The 17,024-nt window shown below is 51.2% G+C and overlaps 1 protein-coding gene across 1 annotated transcript in view; it reads left to right on the plus strand.

The window, feature by feature from the left end:
* The window catches only part of Cnnm4 (cyclin and CBS domain divalent metal cation transport mediator 4), a 42,365-nt gene extending 30,202 nt beyond the window's left edge, over positions 1-12,163 (plus strand). The window contains 8 exon segments of the mRNA XM_028865827.2: positions 3,305-3,448; positions 3,735-3,869; positions 4,898-5,067; positions 5,360-5,456; positions 6,964-7,026; positions 11,124-11,305; positions 11,910-12,012; positions 12,015-12,163. Coding sequence (XP_028721660.2) covers positions 3,305-3,448; positions 3,735-3,869; positions 4,898-5,067; positions 5,360-5,456; positions 6,964-7,026; positions 11,124-11,305; positions 11,910-12,012; positions 12,015-12,163 — 1,043 coding nt within the window.
* The last annotated feature ends 4,861 nt before the right edge of the window (positions 12,164-17,024 follow it).

The raw sequence follows: 17,024 nt of genomic DNA on the forward strand, positions 1-17,024 counted from the left end.
TCAGAAGTTACAGGCTGGAGGTTTGGCTCTCTGGTTAAGAGCACTTACTGTTCCTAGTTTGCTTCCCAACAACATAGCTCATAACCACCCATGACTCCAGCTTCAGGGAATCTGGTGCCTTCTCAGCTCTGCGGGCAGCTAAACACACACACGCACATCTCCTCCTCCCCATACACATAATTAAGAAATTAACAATCTAAAAAGAGAAGAAGGTGATGATGATGATGATGATACAGCCTGGACCAGAGACACAGAATTTTACTCACTCGAGAGACTCCCATTGGTTTCCCTTTGTCCTTGTAGTGTTCTCCCAGGAGTTACTTGGCAGTGCCGAGGATGAGGACCGGGGCTCCAGCACACCCGACACACGTTCCACCCCTGAGCTGTCGCTCAGACCCTTACTTAGAACACACTCATCTACTAGAACAGCCTAGCAAGGGCCGGAGAGGGTTAGGAGGCCCCAAACTCCGCGCACTGTCAGAATAGGAACCCATCACCCCTCCTAGCTGCTCCTGGGCCAGTTCAAGCTCTGACGCCTCTTCCTTCCTAGGCAGCCGATGACGTTGTTCTACTAGAAGAGCGTGTGGGGCTCCATTGTGCATTCTGTCCGTCCAGCTCCATCTGGCTCTCAGAGCAGCCGGGGGCTGCTGTCCAGGGTCGCTGGGTCTGCTGATCTAGGAGGGTTCTGCTCTGGGCTGTGATGGGCACCCTGTCTTCTGTGAATTCGTGCTTTTGTGACAGTTGTCTCTGTAGGATAAATTCTCAGAAGTGGGATGTCAAGGTTACAGACCCCTCATTTTGAGACCATATTTCTGCTTAACTGGTACGTCCTGTTACCTGTCCACCCGCGACACTGAATGTGAGGGCCTCTTACTACACCCCCGCCCCCCCAGACACACAGACACACAGACACAGTGGCCGTTATCAGTCAGGCGTAAGTGGCGCCAGTCTGGAAGATGCTGAGAGATGTTTCCTTTTCATTCCTGGCCCTGTTTAGTCAGCGTAGCTCAAGCCCCTGGACATGTTGCTCGCTTGAGACACTTCCCAGCGAGAAGAGGCCCTGGGGTTGGAGACCAAGGTCTTGGCTCGGGCGGATAGCTTGCCTTTTTTGCTTCCTCTCTAGACAGGCGCTGGGGAATTGATCATTGCGTGCAGTCGTGGTTCTGCCTACAGCCTGTGGGTGGCACAGTAACTGGCATGTATGTAACCCCCCAGAAGAAGTGTCCCCCATCCTGTGGGTGGCGCAGTAACTGGCATGTATGTAACCCTCAGAAGCAGTGCTCCCCATCCTGTGGGTGGAGCTTCAACAGTTCTCAGTTCTCCCCCCCTCCCCAGGGGGCCCTTAGGAGTTCTGAAGAGTCAGTCCTCTTGGGACCCAGGCACACTGTCTGTGGCCTGAAAACCCTGGCAAACGCCCCCTCCCGAGAGTGTTTCAAATGAGTTCTAGCCTGAATATGAGGCTTGAACATTAGTTCGGAGGATGGGGCAAGCACGTGGGAGTCCCAGACTTCACCTGCAGATATCTCCAGAGCTTTCACCTCAGTTGGCTGTCGGCCTCCATGTGTGTTGGGTGGTGTGTGTGTGTGTGTGTGTGTGTGTGTGTGTGTGTGTGTGTGTGTGCGCGCCCTAACAGGCACACCTTTTCATTCTTAGAGTGGGTCAAGCCCTCTTGGCTGTTTCCGGTTTTTGTTCCCTGGGGTATGAGAGCTGGCACCTCATAGACAGCCTGAGAAGCATTCCATCCACAGTGCCTGCAGAAGGTCCCGACTCACCAGCCTCTCCACTCTGTCTCAGGTTGAGGGGAGGTGTTGGGAGCCGTGGGGCCTAGTTTCTGACCAGTATCTGAGTGCTTGTCCAACACGTCTCCCGATGAAGCAAAAGCCCATGGGGTCAGTCTCGCTCGGCAAGAGCGAGTGGCCATTGGGGACAGTGCAGAGACTGCTAGGACCTCTCGGCCTGCCTGCTCTCTTCTCTCTCGTAATATTGATGATTCCCTTGGCGGTTTTAGTGTCATTTTGCCAATCACGCATGGGACAGCTGTGATCATTCCTGGAAACCACAAGAATTCCTGGATTCGTTTTTTTCTCGAATATTTTCTCCTAAAATTATTTGGGATGCTTCTCGGGTTTCTTGTCTGGGGATGCCAGCTGTCACTTCGGCCCCCGGGAGCTGTTCTGATTCAGTGCTGACAGGGTTGCAGGCAGATCACCCCTATTTCTGTAAATATGTTTTGAACAGGATTGTAATTCTTGAAAACGTGTGCCTAAGTTGAATACCTTTTAGTTTTGTAGAGACAGGATGTACCTGGCTCAGTATTTGGCCAAGCAAGCAAAATGATAAGTGTTTTTGGTTTAAAGATGTTTTGGTGTAAATGTTAAAAGAAAACGTATTTGATATATTTGTTCTTCCCAGAGTTAACATTGGAGGATGGGGAGAATTTGTTAGTATGGAAAAACATGCTTGTTTTTGATACATAAATAAAGATGACTGGAGCTATTCAGGGCTGGCCGCTTGTGTGAAACTCATCTGGTAGTCGGACAGTTCATTTCTTTGTGCCCGTGCCGACACCCCTTCCCCGTCTCAGGACCTGAACCCAGGCTGCGACTGGACCTCGGCAGCAAAGTCTTTCCAATTGTGGGCCTGGCCTAATACAGTGAGTTCGTGGCTTAGAGACCCAGAGCCTTGGCTTTGGGCAGTTGGCAATCCTTGGTTCCCTGCAGGGAGTTTGCCAGGCAGAGCTGTGTGAGTGAACTGAGTGTGGTGGCCCATGAGGCCCTGGGCAGTGTTAGACCCTCTGTCCTGCTGTCATATGCACGCCCCTGACCAAGGGTCTCCCGTGGCCTTGTACTGTAGCCTCTCACTTTCCTGGGGCCCCGGAACCCTTGGCAGTCAATGCCGGGCAGAGCCTGTTATTTCTATCCTCCTTAGGTTTTTTCCTTCTTTTTTTGGTACGTGACGGGGGCTTATATATAGTCCAGACTGGCCTGGGATTGACTGTGTAGCCCAGGATGGCCTCAAACTTGCAGCAATCCTCCTGCCTCCACCTCCTGAGTACTGGGATGACAGATGTGAGTCACCGCACCCAGTTTCTATCCTCTTTAAACAAAGGGTCCCAAGTGTAATGTCATGCATTTAAAAATCCTGTGGTCTTCCCGTCCACAAGAGCAGTATCTGCCTGTAGAAGCAGCATCAGGAACCGGGAAAGGAAAGAAAACCACAGTGACTCTGTGCCCGCAACTCAACCCGAAGTGTGTGGACCTTGTACTGAGGGAGTTCGTGCCTGACTTAGTGTCCCCTCCTGCAGGGAAGTCGCACCTGGCCATTGTTCAGAAGGTGAACAACGAAGGTGATTGTGACCCCTTCTACGAGGTGCTGGGCTTGGTCACGCTGGAGGACGTCATCGAGGAGATCATCAAGTCTGAGATCCTGGATGAGTCGGACATGTACAGTGAGTTCCGCCCTCTCCACGGGCCCAGAACCCCACTGTGTTCTGAAATCTGGTATCCCTAGGCAGAAAGACCTCAGTGCAGGGGTGTGGAGGCCCTGGCCCCCTGGGCAGGCCCAGTAGACAGCTAGCTGCCCTTCACTGGCTGTGGTGAGGAGGGGACACGATGCTGAACAGAGTGACAGGGGTCCTCCTCTGCCCTCCCTGTGGGGAGAGGCCAAGGAACTAGAGGGTCCGGTTCCAGTCCTCAGGGGTCAGGGGTCTTAATTCCAGACCTTCCCTCTTTCAGCTGACAATCGAACCCGGAAACGGGTATCTATGAAGAACAAACGTGACTTCTCTGCCTTCAAGGATGCTGACAATGAACTCAAAGTGAAAATCTCACCTCAGCTTCTTCTGGCTGCTCATCGCTTCCTGGCTACAGGTGAGAGTGTGGCAAGCGCCTTCCCTGTGGATGGGAGTACAGTCACAAAGGGAGCAGCCTGGGCCTCTGGCCACGCCTCCCATGGAGAGAGGGCAGTGAGTGCGGGACATGTTCACTTTGGAAGGGTCCGGGGATCAATCCCTCTTCCTTCTCTGGTCTGCTCTCCATGAGTGGCTATCAGGGACTTGGAGGAACAGTCTAGTTAGTTTACAAAGCAATCACTGAGACATCCGGGGGGGGGGGGGGGACGGGACCTGGGAGCCCCAGGCCCTTCAGGCTGTGATCCTGCGATATAGACTGCCCCCTGCTGGCCTGCTCACCTGCCCTGAAGAGCCTGTTCACAGCGCCATGCTTACCCCGCGCCCCCCAGCTTCCTTCTGTATGCAGGGGAAGGCTTGTGCCCACAGATGAGCCTGCAGAGCTGACTTGTAGATCAGTGGCCTTTTTCTTTTATCATCTCTCATTCTAAGCACCCTTTGGGCCCTGGGTGACAGTTCAGAAAAGCACTGACCTCCTATGCTCTCATCCTTCCTCCAGCTTCCTTTCTGGCTCTCTTGCTAAAGGTGCAAGAATTCCTTTCCCTGTGTGTTTTCTTGCCGGTCGTCGCTGGTACAGAGAGCAGTAATTGTGGGAACCCTTAATCAACATGCACAAGGGAGGAGTGTGTCTAAATGCTGTGCTATCTCACTCTAACAGGAAACCACCCAGGGAAGTTTTGTCCCCATCTTACTGATGAGAAAACTGAGACACATGAGTTCAGTTATCTGCCCAAGCAGCATGGACTCTGTCAGCCTACATGGCTCTGGCACTAACGATAACTAGTATTATTGTTGTTATTATTATTATACTAACTAGTATTAGTTAGTACTAGTATTGTTAGTACTAGAAGCCTGAAGCAATAGCCCAAGCCGGGAGGAAGCCATCTTAGTACAGAGCGGCCAGGACCGCTTAGATGTCGGCACAGCAGTGACCCGACTGCAGGGCCACCTGGTCCGGGCGCCCCGTGAACTCTCCTCTCTTTCCTGCAGAGGTGCCCCAGTTCAGCCCCACTCTGATATCAGAGAAGATCCTGCTCCGGCTGCTCAAATACCCGGATGTCATTCAGGAACTCAAGTTTGATGAGCATAACAAGCACTACTGCCGCCATTACCTGTACACCCGGAACAAGGCGGCCGACTACTTCATCCTCATCCTGCAGGTGAGCCAGCCTCCCGCCGCTGCCCCCCCCCCCCCCCCCCGTGCACAGGCCGCACCCCTCCGACGCCTGCCTGTCCCCCTTCCCGTGAGCCACTAGAGAGTGTGCGGCCTAGCCCTGAACCTGTGCTCCGGGTTGGCCAGAGTCCCCCCCCCCCCCAGAGGCCACTCTTGTGCCCAGAGGTCAAGGCCTTGAATGCTGCAGGCCCTGGGGCCAGCGTTCTGTTTCGTAGAGATGCCTCGGTTTAACGCCTCTCTCTAAGCCATGTTGCCGTCTTAACCCCATGTTCTTTCAGGGGAAGGTAGAAGTAGAAGCAGGCAAGGAGAACATGAAGTTCGAGACGGGCGCCTTCTCGTACTACGGGACCATGGCCCTATCCATGCCAGCCTCGGGTGAGTTGTCGGCCAGGTCCTGGGGACCCATGGACGCTTGTGACACTGGGGACCCAGCGACCCTGACCCTGACCTCTAGGCAGCCTTGATGGCTCGTACATAGCAGGAGGAGGCAGGTGAGGGCCAGAGCTGCCAGGCCTCGGGGAACAGAATGACTTTCCCCATTGGAAGGCTGAAGGCAAGAGAGGCAGAGAGGGTATCCTGAGGTAGTGAGGGGACCAGCCGCTGTGGGAAGGAGTGTGCAGACAGGGATGGTCAGGGAGCCAGGCAGTTCCTGGGCTCTGGAAATGGAAATGATCAACGACCTTTGACTGCAGACAGCGTGATGAGGTTAAAATGGGTCAGAGGGAGACCCCTGTACCATCATTGACTAGAACATCGGGGCAGGACAGGAGGCCCATGAAGGACTGGGGAGCTGGGGTACACAGAGTACTCGTGTCGGGAGGTAGCGTAGAGCCTGCTTGCCTGGGTAAGTTGTAGATGACTTTAGCTCTCCAGGGCCTCAGTTACTGCAGTTTGGTCAGGTTTGGTTCTGATAGTAGGGGCAGGCATTGGGAGCTGGGTCCCCTCAAGGATGACCTCTGGTCCCGGGTGGCTCAGGTGTCCCCTGTTTAAGAGGTCATGGGGAAGGGTGAAACCTCAGCACGCTAGCAAGTCTCACCCTCCTGGACCTGACCCTGTGTGAACACTCTGACCTTGGCAGAGGTGTGCCAGCTTACTGTAGCAGGGGGAGAATAAAAGCCATCTGTGGTGCCTAGAACAGGGTTTGCCAAAAGGGTATTAGCTGTAACTCTTAGAGAATCCTGCTGCCTCATTTGTCATATCCTTTGACAAGAAGCTCCCAATGCACAGGGCCAGGGCATCCAGGAATGCCAACACAGCGTAGCCACTGCTTTCCCTGCCCACGGGTTAGGATGAGCCGGGTACTGCAGGCTCCGGGGGCTAAGGTCAAGGGCAAACAAGTTGGGCTCCAGAGCAGGTGCACCTTGCCCGAACGTATCAGGACTAAGGAAGACTGAGCTGCCCCTGCTGAGAGCATCCTTGGTTTTTTGCTTAGGGGATTTTTGATATTTTGGAATGGTCTTGCTTTGTGACTGGCCCGGAATTCTTCATCCTCCTGCCTTAGCCTCTTGACGCTGAGATTCTAGGTGTGTGCCCACCTCATGTTGGGGGAGCTCTTGTTCAGAAGGGCTGGAGGGTGGAAGGGACCCCTCCCAGTGCTGATGCCGAGAACTCTCTGGGTCTTGGGCGCAGTCACTTGACCCGAGGTCATGACATTCCGTGTGGAGTTGGCTGGAAGGCAGCGGTGCTGACTCTGGACACACTTTCTCTGCATAGGGCTCTTTGGTCTGTCCTGAGCACCCTTCCCATCTAAGTGTGTCCCTGTGGCCCGCCCCCACCTTACCCTGCTTGAGGTAGCCCGGCCCGTCAGATCTGCCTCTCTCCATCCTGTTCCTGTGGCTTGTGACCCTCCCCAGGTCACTGACTTCCTCCTCTGTCGCTCCAGCGCCTCCTGTGCAGCCTGGGTGTTCCCCCGGCAAGCTGAACTCCCTGCTCTCTTGGCTCTCAGGTACCATGGCATGCTAGAGAAGTGCACAGTGCCACCTGTTGCTAGATCTCTGTACTGCAGCTGCACTAATGACTCCCATAGGAACCTGGGGACTTCCTCCTAGGCACACTTAGGGTCCAGCCCGACTCTTAATGGGTATTATCTCTGCGTGGCCTAGGGCTCAGTTTCTGGATGGGTCTGCCACGGTCTTGGAAGGGCCTTTGCAAGGGTCCTTAAGTCCTTGAGAAAGCATCACCCAGCAGATACACAGACACATAGGACGCTCAGATGATGGGCCCGAGAGTGGGGGAGTGTTCCTGACCAAGCCAAGTGCGCACACTCAGCCTGTGGCTGCTGCTGGAGCCTGGAGGCAACGAAGCCCGGCTGGCCAGCACTCTGCTCCAGCCCACTCACAAGCCTCTGCGGGATGGCCTGTCATCCCATCAGCTTTCTTATTCCTCCTCAGCCTTCTTCATAGCCTAATGCGCGAGACTACAAGCATGACAGGATGAGGCAGAGCCCCAGAGTAAGGCCATCCCTTTGCCTCTCTATCTACTGTTCTTAGCTGAACTCCACCCGGGTCTTGTTCTTCCCACCTGAAAAATGGAACTAACACTCTACCCACTTCAGAAGCCTGGGGTGGGGGCAATAAATGAGATAGTTGATGTAGAATATGCTGAGAGTCCAACTTTCATTATTTTGTTTTCTCTGTAACAACTAAAATGTGAGATTCCCACCAGCAAGTACTTAGAAAAAAAACCAAACGCCAGGTGCTGCATCTGGACTTGGCCTCTCCTAGGAATCATGGGAACAGTTAGAGACATTTAGTTCCCTCATGTACAAAGGGTGTGGGAAGGACCCAGCCAGGCCCCAGATTCTGGCCAAGCTGGTGAGCCCTGCACTGGTCAGAACCAACCCAGGCCCTGACAGGTTGACAAGCCAGTGTGTTAGTTCTTGAGATAGATATATATTTGTTTGTTTGGTTGGTTGGTTGGTCTGTTTTTTTTGAGACAGGGTTTCTCCGTGTAGCTTTGGAGTCTGTTCTGGATGCTCTGTAAACCAGGCTGGCCTGGAACTCACAGAGATCTGCCTGGCTCTGCCTCTCGAGTGCTGGGATTAAAGGGCCACTACATCCAGCTTGTAATTAGTTTAACCCCACCCCACCCCATCCCTGTGTGTGTGTGTGTGTGTGTGTGTGTGTGTGTGTGTGTGTATGTATGTATGTGTCACACATACTAGACAAGAACTCTATCACTGAGCTAAATACCCAGCCCCTCAATTTTTACTTTTCTTGTGTGAATTTTCCTCTTAATGTTTCATAGTACGTGCTATTCTGACCCCCTGTTTTTAAAATGGTGACTTAGTTGTCACTCACTGCTTTATCTCCCCCCAACCCCATTCTTAGTCTTAGTTCATGGATGGCCAGGAGTTTATACATCTGTAGCTTGAACCCTGATGTTTGTGTCTGAAATGAATGCTTTTCCATAAATCCCTCGTCAGGGCAGGCAGGAAGACTCAGAAGGTAAAAGCTGTGGCCTCACAGCCTGGCAACCTGAGTCCACGCCCCCAGAATCTGTAGTGGTATGAGACAGCCGACTCATGAAAGTTGTCCTCTTAGCTCTGTGAGTGCGCTGAAATGTTCACGTACCCACATGCCTGTTCATGCCTGCATGAGCACACACACACACACACACACACACACACACACACACACACACAAGTTAAAAGAAAAAATTCAAATAACGGGGCTGGAGAGATGGCTCAATGGTTAAGAGCACCGCATCCTCCTCCAGAGGTCCTGAGTTCAAGTCCCAGCTACCACATGGTGACTCACAAACATTTGGGATCTAATGCCCTCTTCTGGCATGCTGGTGTCCATTTAGACAGAGCACTCATAGATAAAATGCATAAATACTTGTTAAAATTGTTTTAAAAAATAAAAGTAGAGGCTGGAGAGATGGCTGGGTGGTTATGAGTGCAAACCGCTCCTGTGGAGTACTGAGGTCCAGTTGCCTGCACCCACGTGGCACCTTACAATGCTTGTCATTTTCTTTTCCTCTTTTTAAAACACTGGATCTTACTCTGTAGCCGAGAATGGCTTTGAACTTGCTATGTAGCCCAAGCCAGTTATGCATGCCAGGTAAGCCTGGGAACTTTAAATTCAGCTCTTGGGACTACCCAGTGATAGTAGTGGCTGCTGTGTTCCAGGCCCTGGGTTTGATCCCCAGTACTACAGGAAACAAAGTCAGCTCCTGTTGTTAGTAAACACTAACTAAAGAGCATCTTGCCATTCAAATAATTAAGATGAAATAGTTTTAATTTTTTATTTGTGTGTGTGTGTGTGTGTGTGTGTGTGTGTGTGTGTGTGTGTGTGTGTACAAGCAAGTATGCTCATGTGCACGTGGGAGTCAGTTCTCCCCTTCCATGCTGTAGGTCCAGGGGATTGAACTCAGGTCGTTGAGGCATGGCGGCAAGTGCCTTTACCTGCTGAGCTATCTTGCTGGTCTTCCAGTGGCCCTGTTTTCTGGTTTTAGTAGTGGAGCCACTGCCCAGTCATTGAGTCATCAGACTCTGTGTCCTAGTTTTTTCTACGTGACGATCACAGCCGCATGTGGCACCTACGTAGTCTTCTTAAAGGCTGTCATGGAGTCACCGGGCCCAGCATTCTTTCTGGCTCTGCTGTGCCGCAGCTAACTCGGCGATTAGGAACTTAATAGCTCCGTGCTCAGACCAAGCCCCCTCGCTCTTCAGAGTCAACTTCTCTGTGCACCTCATTGTTCTTTAAGTGTTCTCATAACTAAGAGATGTGGTTGATAACTTAGTTTCTTCTCGCTTCCTCTGGACTCGAGTTACTACCCTTGCCTGGGGAGGGAGGTCTGTGTTGCCTTTGGAACCTCTGGCTTTCTGGGACAAGGGCCCATTCACCCCATTCCCCTGCCAGGGTTGGGGTTACACAGAGAGCACACCTTTGACCCTCTTAAGAGCACGACAGGTATCGTGTTGCCAGGGTAGAATTCACAGTGAGAATGCAAACTCTGTGTCTTTCCTTTTTCTTGAGGCAAGGTTTCACTGTGTAGCCGAGGCTAATCTAAAATTCATGATCTTTCTCACCTTGGCCTCCTGGGTTCTGAGATTACAGGCAGGTGCCACTCAGCTCAGCCTGTGTGTTCTTCCTTTTAATATATGTGTTTTGTCTTAAAATCTACAGTTCACAGCAGTTATGGTGCTGTGTGCCTATAATCCCAATGCTTGGGAGGGAACGAGGACCGAATTGGAGGCCAGCTTATGCTGTACAATGAGACATTGCTTCAAAAAAGTTTTTAAAATATTTTACATTTTTTATTTATTCGTGTCTGCATGAATATATATATGCATATGTGGGTGTGTGCGCCTCTATGTGGAGGCCAGCCAGAACTTATCAGATCCCTTGTCGATTGAGTTACAGTGTTGACTGGAAACCAGGCTTGATGCAGGGGTGCTGGGATCCCAGTGTCAAGAACCCTCATAATTATGCAACGAGCACTCTTCACTGAGCCCTCTCTCCAGACCCTCTCCCGATTTTTGTTTTGTTATGTTTTGTTTTTCGAGACAGGGTTTCTCTGTGTGTAGTTTTGGTGCCTGTCCTGGATCTCGCTCTGTAGACCAGGCTGGCCTCGAACTCACAGAGATCTGCCTGCCGCTGCCTCCCCAGTGCTGGGATTAAAGGTGTCACCACCACCACCCAGCTCCATTTTTTTTTTTTAAGTGTAGGTCACTTGATGTAAGTTGGCGTTAGAACAAGATAGTGGTTTGTCTATGTCACATGTGGGAAATCATGGTGCTATATTGACTAATGAGGGGTTTTGTAGCCATAAATGTCTTGGTTTTTATTTTCTGGTTGGTTTGCTTGGGTGGCACTCTTAACACTTAACCATGTGACACTTTTAAGCACACTAACTCACTGACCCTGTGCAGCCGGGTTCTCTGTGTGTGTGCTTCTGTTTGCCCCTGAGGACTGTGACCTCTTCCTGGTGGGGACACGGTTGGAGACCCTAGCATCCATGTCTGAGGTCAGACAAGGAGCCGGGGTGGGCGCCAGGGGAGGCAGGCTCTGTGCTGATTATCTGCTGTCCCCACAGACCGGTCCCCAGCCCACCCAACTCCACTCAGCCGCTCGGCCTCCCTCAGTTACCCAGACCGCAACGTAGACATGACGCCCTCCTCATCCCTGGCAGGCAGCAACCAGTTTGGCAGCTGCATTCTGGGCCAGTATGTGTCCGACTTCAGTGTCCGCGCGCTCACGGACCTGCAGTACATCAAGGTAAGTGCCTCCCACAGTTTTCCACTTCTCTAGATATCTCTATTCTGGAGCCCGCATGGGCAGTCCAGACCTGAACACTTTTTTTTTTTTTTGTCTTTAAAACAAAAAAACTTAGATGTCACTTACTGTATTTCTCTCGTAGTCCTGGAGACATAGCCAGGCTCTCACCCATGCCAAGCCAACAGTGTACCACTGAGCAACATTCCTAGCACTTCTTGTGTTTTGTTTTCTTGAGACATGGTCTGACTGTAGTCCAGGCTGGCCTCAAGCTCTGAAAATCTCCTGCCTAGGACAGTTGATGATGATGATGGTGATGTGTGTATGTGTGTGTGTAGGTCAAAGGACAAAGAACAGAATTAGTTCTCTCCGTCCACTTTTCCATGGGTCCTGGGGATTGAACTCAGGTCCCCAAGCCTGTGTGGCAGGTGCCCTTCCCTACTGATCCTTCTTGCTGGCCCCCAGGAACACTTTTCCTCCCAGCTCTTCCGGCCTTCCACCCTGGCCACCTCTCTCCTGGCCCCGCCTGGCTGGATCCTCAGCCCTGCACCTCACACCTGTTCTTCCTCTCACTCTCTCTCTCTCCTCCTCCTCCTCCTCTCTGCAGATCACCAGGCAGCAGTACCAGAACGGGCTGCTGGCCTCCCGCATGGACAACAGCCCTCAGCTCGCCTTGGACAGCTGTGCACCTGCTCGGAGAACTTTACCGAGAAGTCGGAGCTGCCGGTGGTGGATGAGACCACGACGCTCCTCAACGAACGCAACTCCTTGCTGCACAGAGCCTCCAGGACGGTGCCATCTGACAGGAGGGCCGGGGACTCCTGCCTGCCCTGCGGGGGTCTCCCCAGTGGGCCCACATGACGTCGGGGAGCCTGTGAGGCTAGAAGGGGTGCAGGTGGATATCCTGCATGACTGAGCAACTGGACATCCCTCCCAGGGGATCGATCTGGCTGCAGATGGGGACCTCTTAACAGCTCTGACATGATGCCTGCCCAGCCCAGCTAGTGAGCAAAGGCTGTTTTTGTCATTTTTTTTTTTTTTTTTAAACACTGAGAGAATTTTTAAGCTAGGCTCATTGCTCCTCTTTTTAAATATCATTTGGGGAAGGGAAGACAGGGTTAAGGAACTTTATGTAAAAAAAAAAATTTTTTTTCAAGAAACCCAAAGGGGAGGAGGGTTCCTCACTCCAGGAAGCAACAGCCATAACCTTTTCCTGGCCAAGACCTTTCAGCCTGTGTCTGTCGCTCTAGGAACCACTTTTCTGCAGCAGTGGGGGCCTGGAGCCCACAGGAGGGGGCTCCGGGGAGGAGGACAGTTCTACCTAGGAAGCAGGGATCCAAATGATACTGACATCCACTGCTAGGACACACGCACTGAGGCCACTGAGGCCACTGAGGCCGAGAGGTGCTGGGGAGCTGTTCAGGGACACGATGACCCACCCCGGCAACAGAGAGGACTACATCTGCTCCAGGATCCGGTGATCTCCTAGGACTCCGTCCACAGGCTGGCTCTGCTGCTGAGTCAGGACTCAGCCGAGAACCACCCCCTGGCTCTCCTCTATCCCTTTGGACAATTTCCTCCTGTTAGGGTCTGGCTCCAAGAGTTAGGCGTGGTCTTTGGCTCTACAGTTGCTTATCTGCTTCTTGACCATGCGCTCCGTTTTACCAAAGGTCCCCCCTCAGAAGGGGCAGCACCTACGTTAGAGGTGACTTGTCGGATACTCCTTCTGGTTCCAGGGCTGAATACGACCGTAGGTATCTGTGTCAACAGTGACTACTGTACCACCCACAGCAGCAAGAAGAGTCAGGGTCCGGAAGTTCACCCAGGAAGACTTCTTCCCCAGCTCCCCATTCTTATCTCCATACTCATCCCTCTAGGGACTGGGGACAGGACATGTTGGAAGCCACCCAAGCTGGGTCATCACACCCTTGCCTGTGTAGCTGGCTGAGGGTCACCTGACCTCTTTTGCCCACTTACGGACCCAGGAAAGGAGGGTTTCACCTAATGCATTCACTCCTTTCCTCAGCCCGTGGAGTCCTGTCACCCCAAGTACTCTGCTGTCTATGTACCCAGAGAATCCCACCTCCTAGGGGTGTCTTGTACCCCTGGCCAGGCTGAGGTCTCCTCCACTCACAGAATTTACTCCTAGAAGCCCAGAGAAGACGGTGACTTTCAACTATAAGGGAAAAAGACAGCAGACCTCCAGGTCCTTAAGAAACCCTTAGTTTTCTGTAGGTGCAGCATGCTCCCGAGTGCCTAGAGGAGCTGCCAGCTGTGTTCCTGAGAGACCCAAGTGCCAGGTAGAGCAAAACCACGTGGTGGGTGTGAAGCAACAGTAGCAGGTGCACACACTTCCACAGCTACCTCTCTGCATACACAGTCACCACCAACAGACAGGCCCCTCCCCTCCCAGCCCCCCCCCATTTAGAATCACTTCTTGCAGAGGGTCATAATTATTTCCAAATATTACTGGTCTGATGACTTCCTCCTCCCAGTGCAATTTTTTCACTTCCTCTTCCAACCTCTGGTTCCTGGGCTGAGCCATACCCTGGAACTGGCCTGGTCCGTATGTCTTCCCAGGTAAGGAAGACTTCGCAGGTGGCATCCAAGTGGGTAGGCAAGTCACAGTCGCCGTAGCAAATGACTCCTATTTATTTTGCATTAAGATTTTAATTTGTATATTTTTGTGATTTATTTTGGCATTGTTATGAGTTTGACTCTCGGGGAGTTTTGTTGTTATGACTCTTGTGTCTTTTGTCACAAAACAATGATAATATTTGCTAAACAATATATGGAATTTATTTTTGATTGGTAATAAAAAATGAAATGCATATAAGTCTTGGTGAGCACATAACTCGGGTGTTTTGCTTCCGGACGTATTTACTGTACGCTGTAGAGACAGAAGTGACTGGCTATCACTTGTGACAGGACGAGGGCGGTCGAATGTTCTGGAACTGTTTGGAAGTGGAATGCAAGCAGAACCGTTAACTTACAAGATGGTATAGTCACGGCGTTGGTCATGGGAGTCGTGGAGTGGGAGCTGTTCACAGAAGCAGGGCAAATAAATCAGATGTCATAGGATTCGATCTGTGAATGCTGGGCTGGGGCAGCTGGGATGAGCGAATGGCCTTCTTCCCTCTGGGGGATGAGGGCTGTTTGGGATCATGTTGTTTCACAGCACGCAGAGACTGCTTTGTGTATATTGATGACCTGGTGTGCTTTCTGGGATGGGGTGTCCATCTCCTGAGACCGCTGACTGAGGTTTTCCTCCCTGTACCACTCAAAATCGCAGCTGTGGAACCCTTTTGTGGCATGCACACATACTGAAAACTACAATCCGTGCTCCAAGGCCAGAGAATCAAACAAGCAAAGATCAACATTAAACTGAAGGTTGTTTTGCTTGTGCTTGGAGTGTCAAGTTGGGGGTGATCCCCTTGCCTCCACCTCTTGAATGCTAGGAATGCAGGTGTGCACCACCATGCCTATGTTTTTTTTTGGGGGGGGGGTTGGTTTTTGTTTTTGTTTTGTCTTTAGACAAGGTTTCTCAGATTATGTACCTCTAGCTATCCTAGAACTTGGTACGTAAACCAGGCTTGCCTCGAACTCAGAGATTCACCTACATCTGCCTCCTGAGAGCTGGGATTAAAGGCGTGTGCCACCATGCCTAGCTCTGGTTTTGAGACAAGACCTTGCTCTATAAAAGGTGGCTACTCTCCATTTGCCTCCCTTCCATTACCCTGGTGGAGCTGGACATGCTGGCATGTGGAATCCCAGCACACAGGAGGCTGAGGCAGTAAGATCACGAATTTGAGGTTAGCCTAGGCTGTATAGGAAGACTCTGTCCAAGAGAGGAGGGGGAGGGAGGAAGGCACCTCGGTAGTCAACAAAGAGAATATCCCAGATGGAAGGGTAACACAGATATGTGTATACAGGGGTGGGGAGAAATGCCCTCCATCTGTCCATCCCAAAGATGTGTTTGGTGTTGAGCTCCTGCACCACACGAGCTGCTACCAACCCCTCGGTGAGTTTTGTGAGGAAGAGCCCCGGAAGGGATCATCACTCAAGGCCTTTGCCCCGCTGTCCCTGACACCTAGGACATTTCATTTAAATCTCTGCTCCAAGGTCACCTCCGTAGAGAAGCCTTCCTTGATCACCTTCATGTCACATAGCATCTCCTTAAAGTTTCCTTATTGTCTCTGTATAACACTTTCTGCTAGATCTTAAATTGTAGACTCGAGTGTTTTCTGTTGTCCCAGCACAATTCTGAGCACCATGAGGGTGGAGCTTTTGTCCCTGGCAGAGCCCCAGCCTTTAGAAAGGTGCCTGCCCCGCATGCACTCAGGGTAGGAAATGCTTGTCAAATGAGCAAATGAAAATCTTGGCTGGATCCTTGACCCAGTCTAATCAATATAGTCAGGGAAGATCATACTGAGTGAGGGATGTTTGAGCTAAGAAATGCAGAAGCCAGCCAGGGAGGTCAGACTCCATAGCTGTGAGGGTTTTGCTTTGTTGCATTCTTCTATTTTAAAATTTCATATTTGTGTGTGTGTGTGTGTGTGTGTGTGTGTGTGTGTGTGTACATGTGCAGAGGTCAAAGGACAACTTTGTGGAGTTGATTCTCTCTTCCCTTTACATGGGTTTCAGGGATTGAACTCAGGTGGGCAGCAGGTGCCTTTATCCACTGAGCCATCTCACCAGGCCATGTTTTGTTTAATACAGGGTCTCTTTGTAGCCCAGGCTGGCCATGAAATTTCATTTACCCTGCCTCTGCCTCCTGAGTGCTGGGATTATAGTAGTTATAAGTTTTAAATAATAATGAATACATGTTTTGCCAGGCAGTGGTGGCGCACACCTTTAGTCCCAGCACTTGGGAGGCAGAGGCAGGCTGATCTCTTGAGTTTGAGGGCAGCCTGGTCTACAGAGCCAGGACAGCCAGAGCTACAGAGCTACACCGAGAACAAACAAACAAACAAATACATGTTTTGATAAAAAGTAGAAATGGTCTGCCCTAAATGACCACTAAGGAAAATGTCCCAGGGAGCACCAGTAAGAAACCTAAATGAAAGTCAAGTGTCTCCGTGGAAGTTGTGATGGACCAGAGACGGGGCAAGGAAGGACAGAGAGAAAGAGTCCTCTACACTGAAACACCACACGAGCAGCCTGGATTCTTCATATGCTTGGATGCTGACAGTTTAAGGGACCATCTGTTGTTTTCCAAATCTTACTCAATCTTCTTTTACTCAAGGTTTTTAGCCTCAAAAAAAAGTAGAGAGGGGGAAAAAAGTCACTTGAGTTCCTTCCTCTCCTGTAGGTTGTTCTTTGCTAGCTGATGGCTTCAGACACGTGACTCATTTCATGCACACCATCTGTTCTCTCTCTCGGTGTCAGCATTTTATCTTGACTCGGAGACACAGTGAAAACTGAAAGGTTGAATCCACTCTAAAGCTCTGGGACTTTTTTCCTTAAAGGCAGCAAGACAACTCTAATGTAAAAGAGCAGCCATGTCTTAATTGCTTCTGCTGGTAGCTTGTTCTGTCATCCGCAAGAGGCAAACTTCTTGTAGCATACAGTACTGCTCAGATAACAAAAACAGGGAAGCAGAGATGTGATTCGCCAGCCACTATTCTAAGTTTACAATGTAGAAGAATCACTGCAATTTTGTAAAGACTTGGGGGGGGACTTTTAGTTTTTAGTGTGTGCGTGCAAGTGCTGGGAACCACCT

Source organism: Peromyscus leucopus, chromosome 16_21 (assembly GCF_004664715.2).
Source record: "Peromyscus leucopus breed LL Stock chromosome 16_21, UCI_PerLeu_2.1, whole genome shotgun sequence".
NCBI lineage: Eukaryota > Metazoa > Chordata > Mammalia > Rodentia > Cricetidae > Peromyscus > Peromyscus leucopus.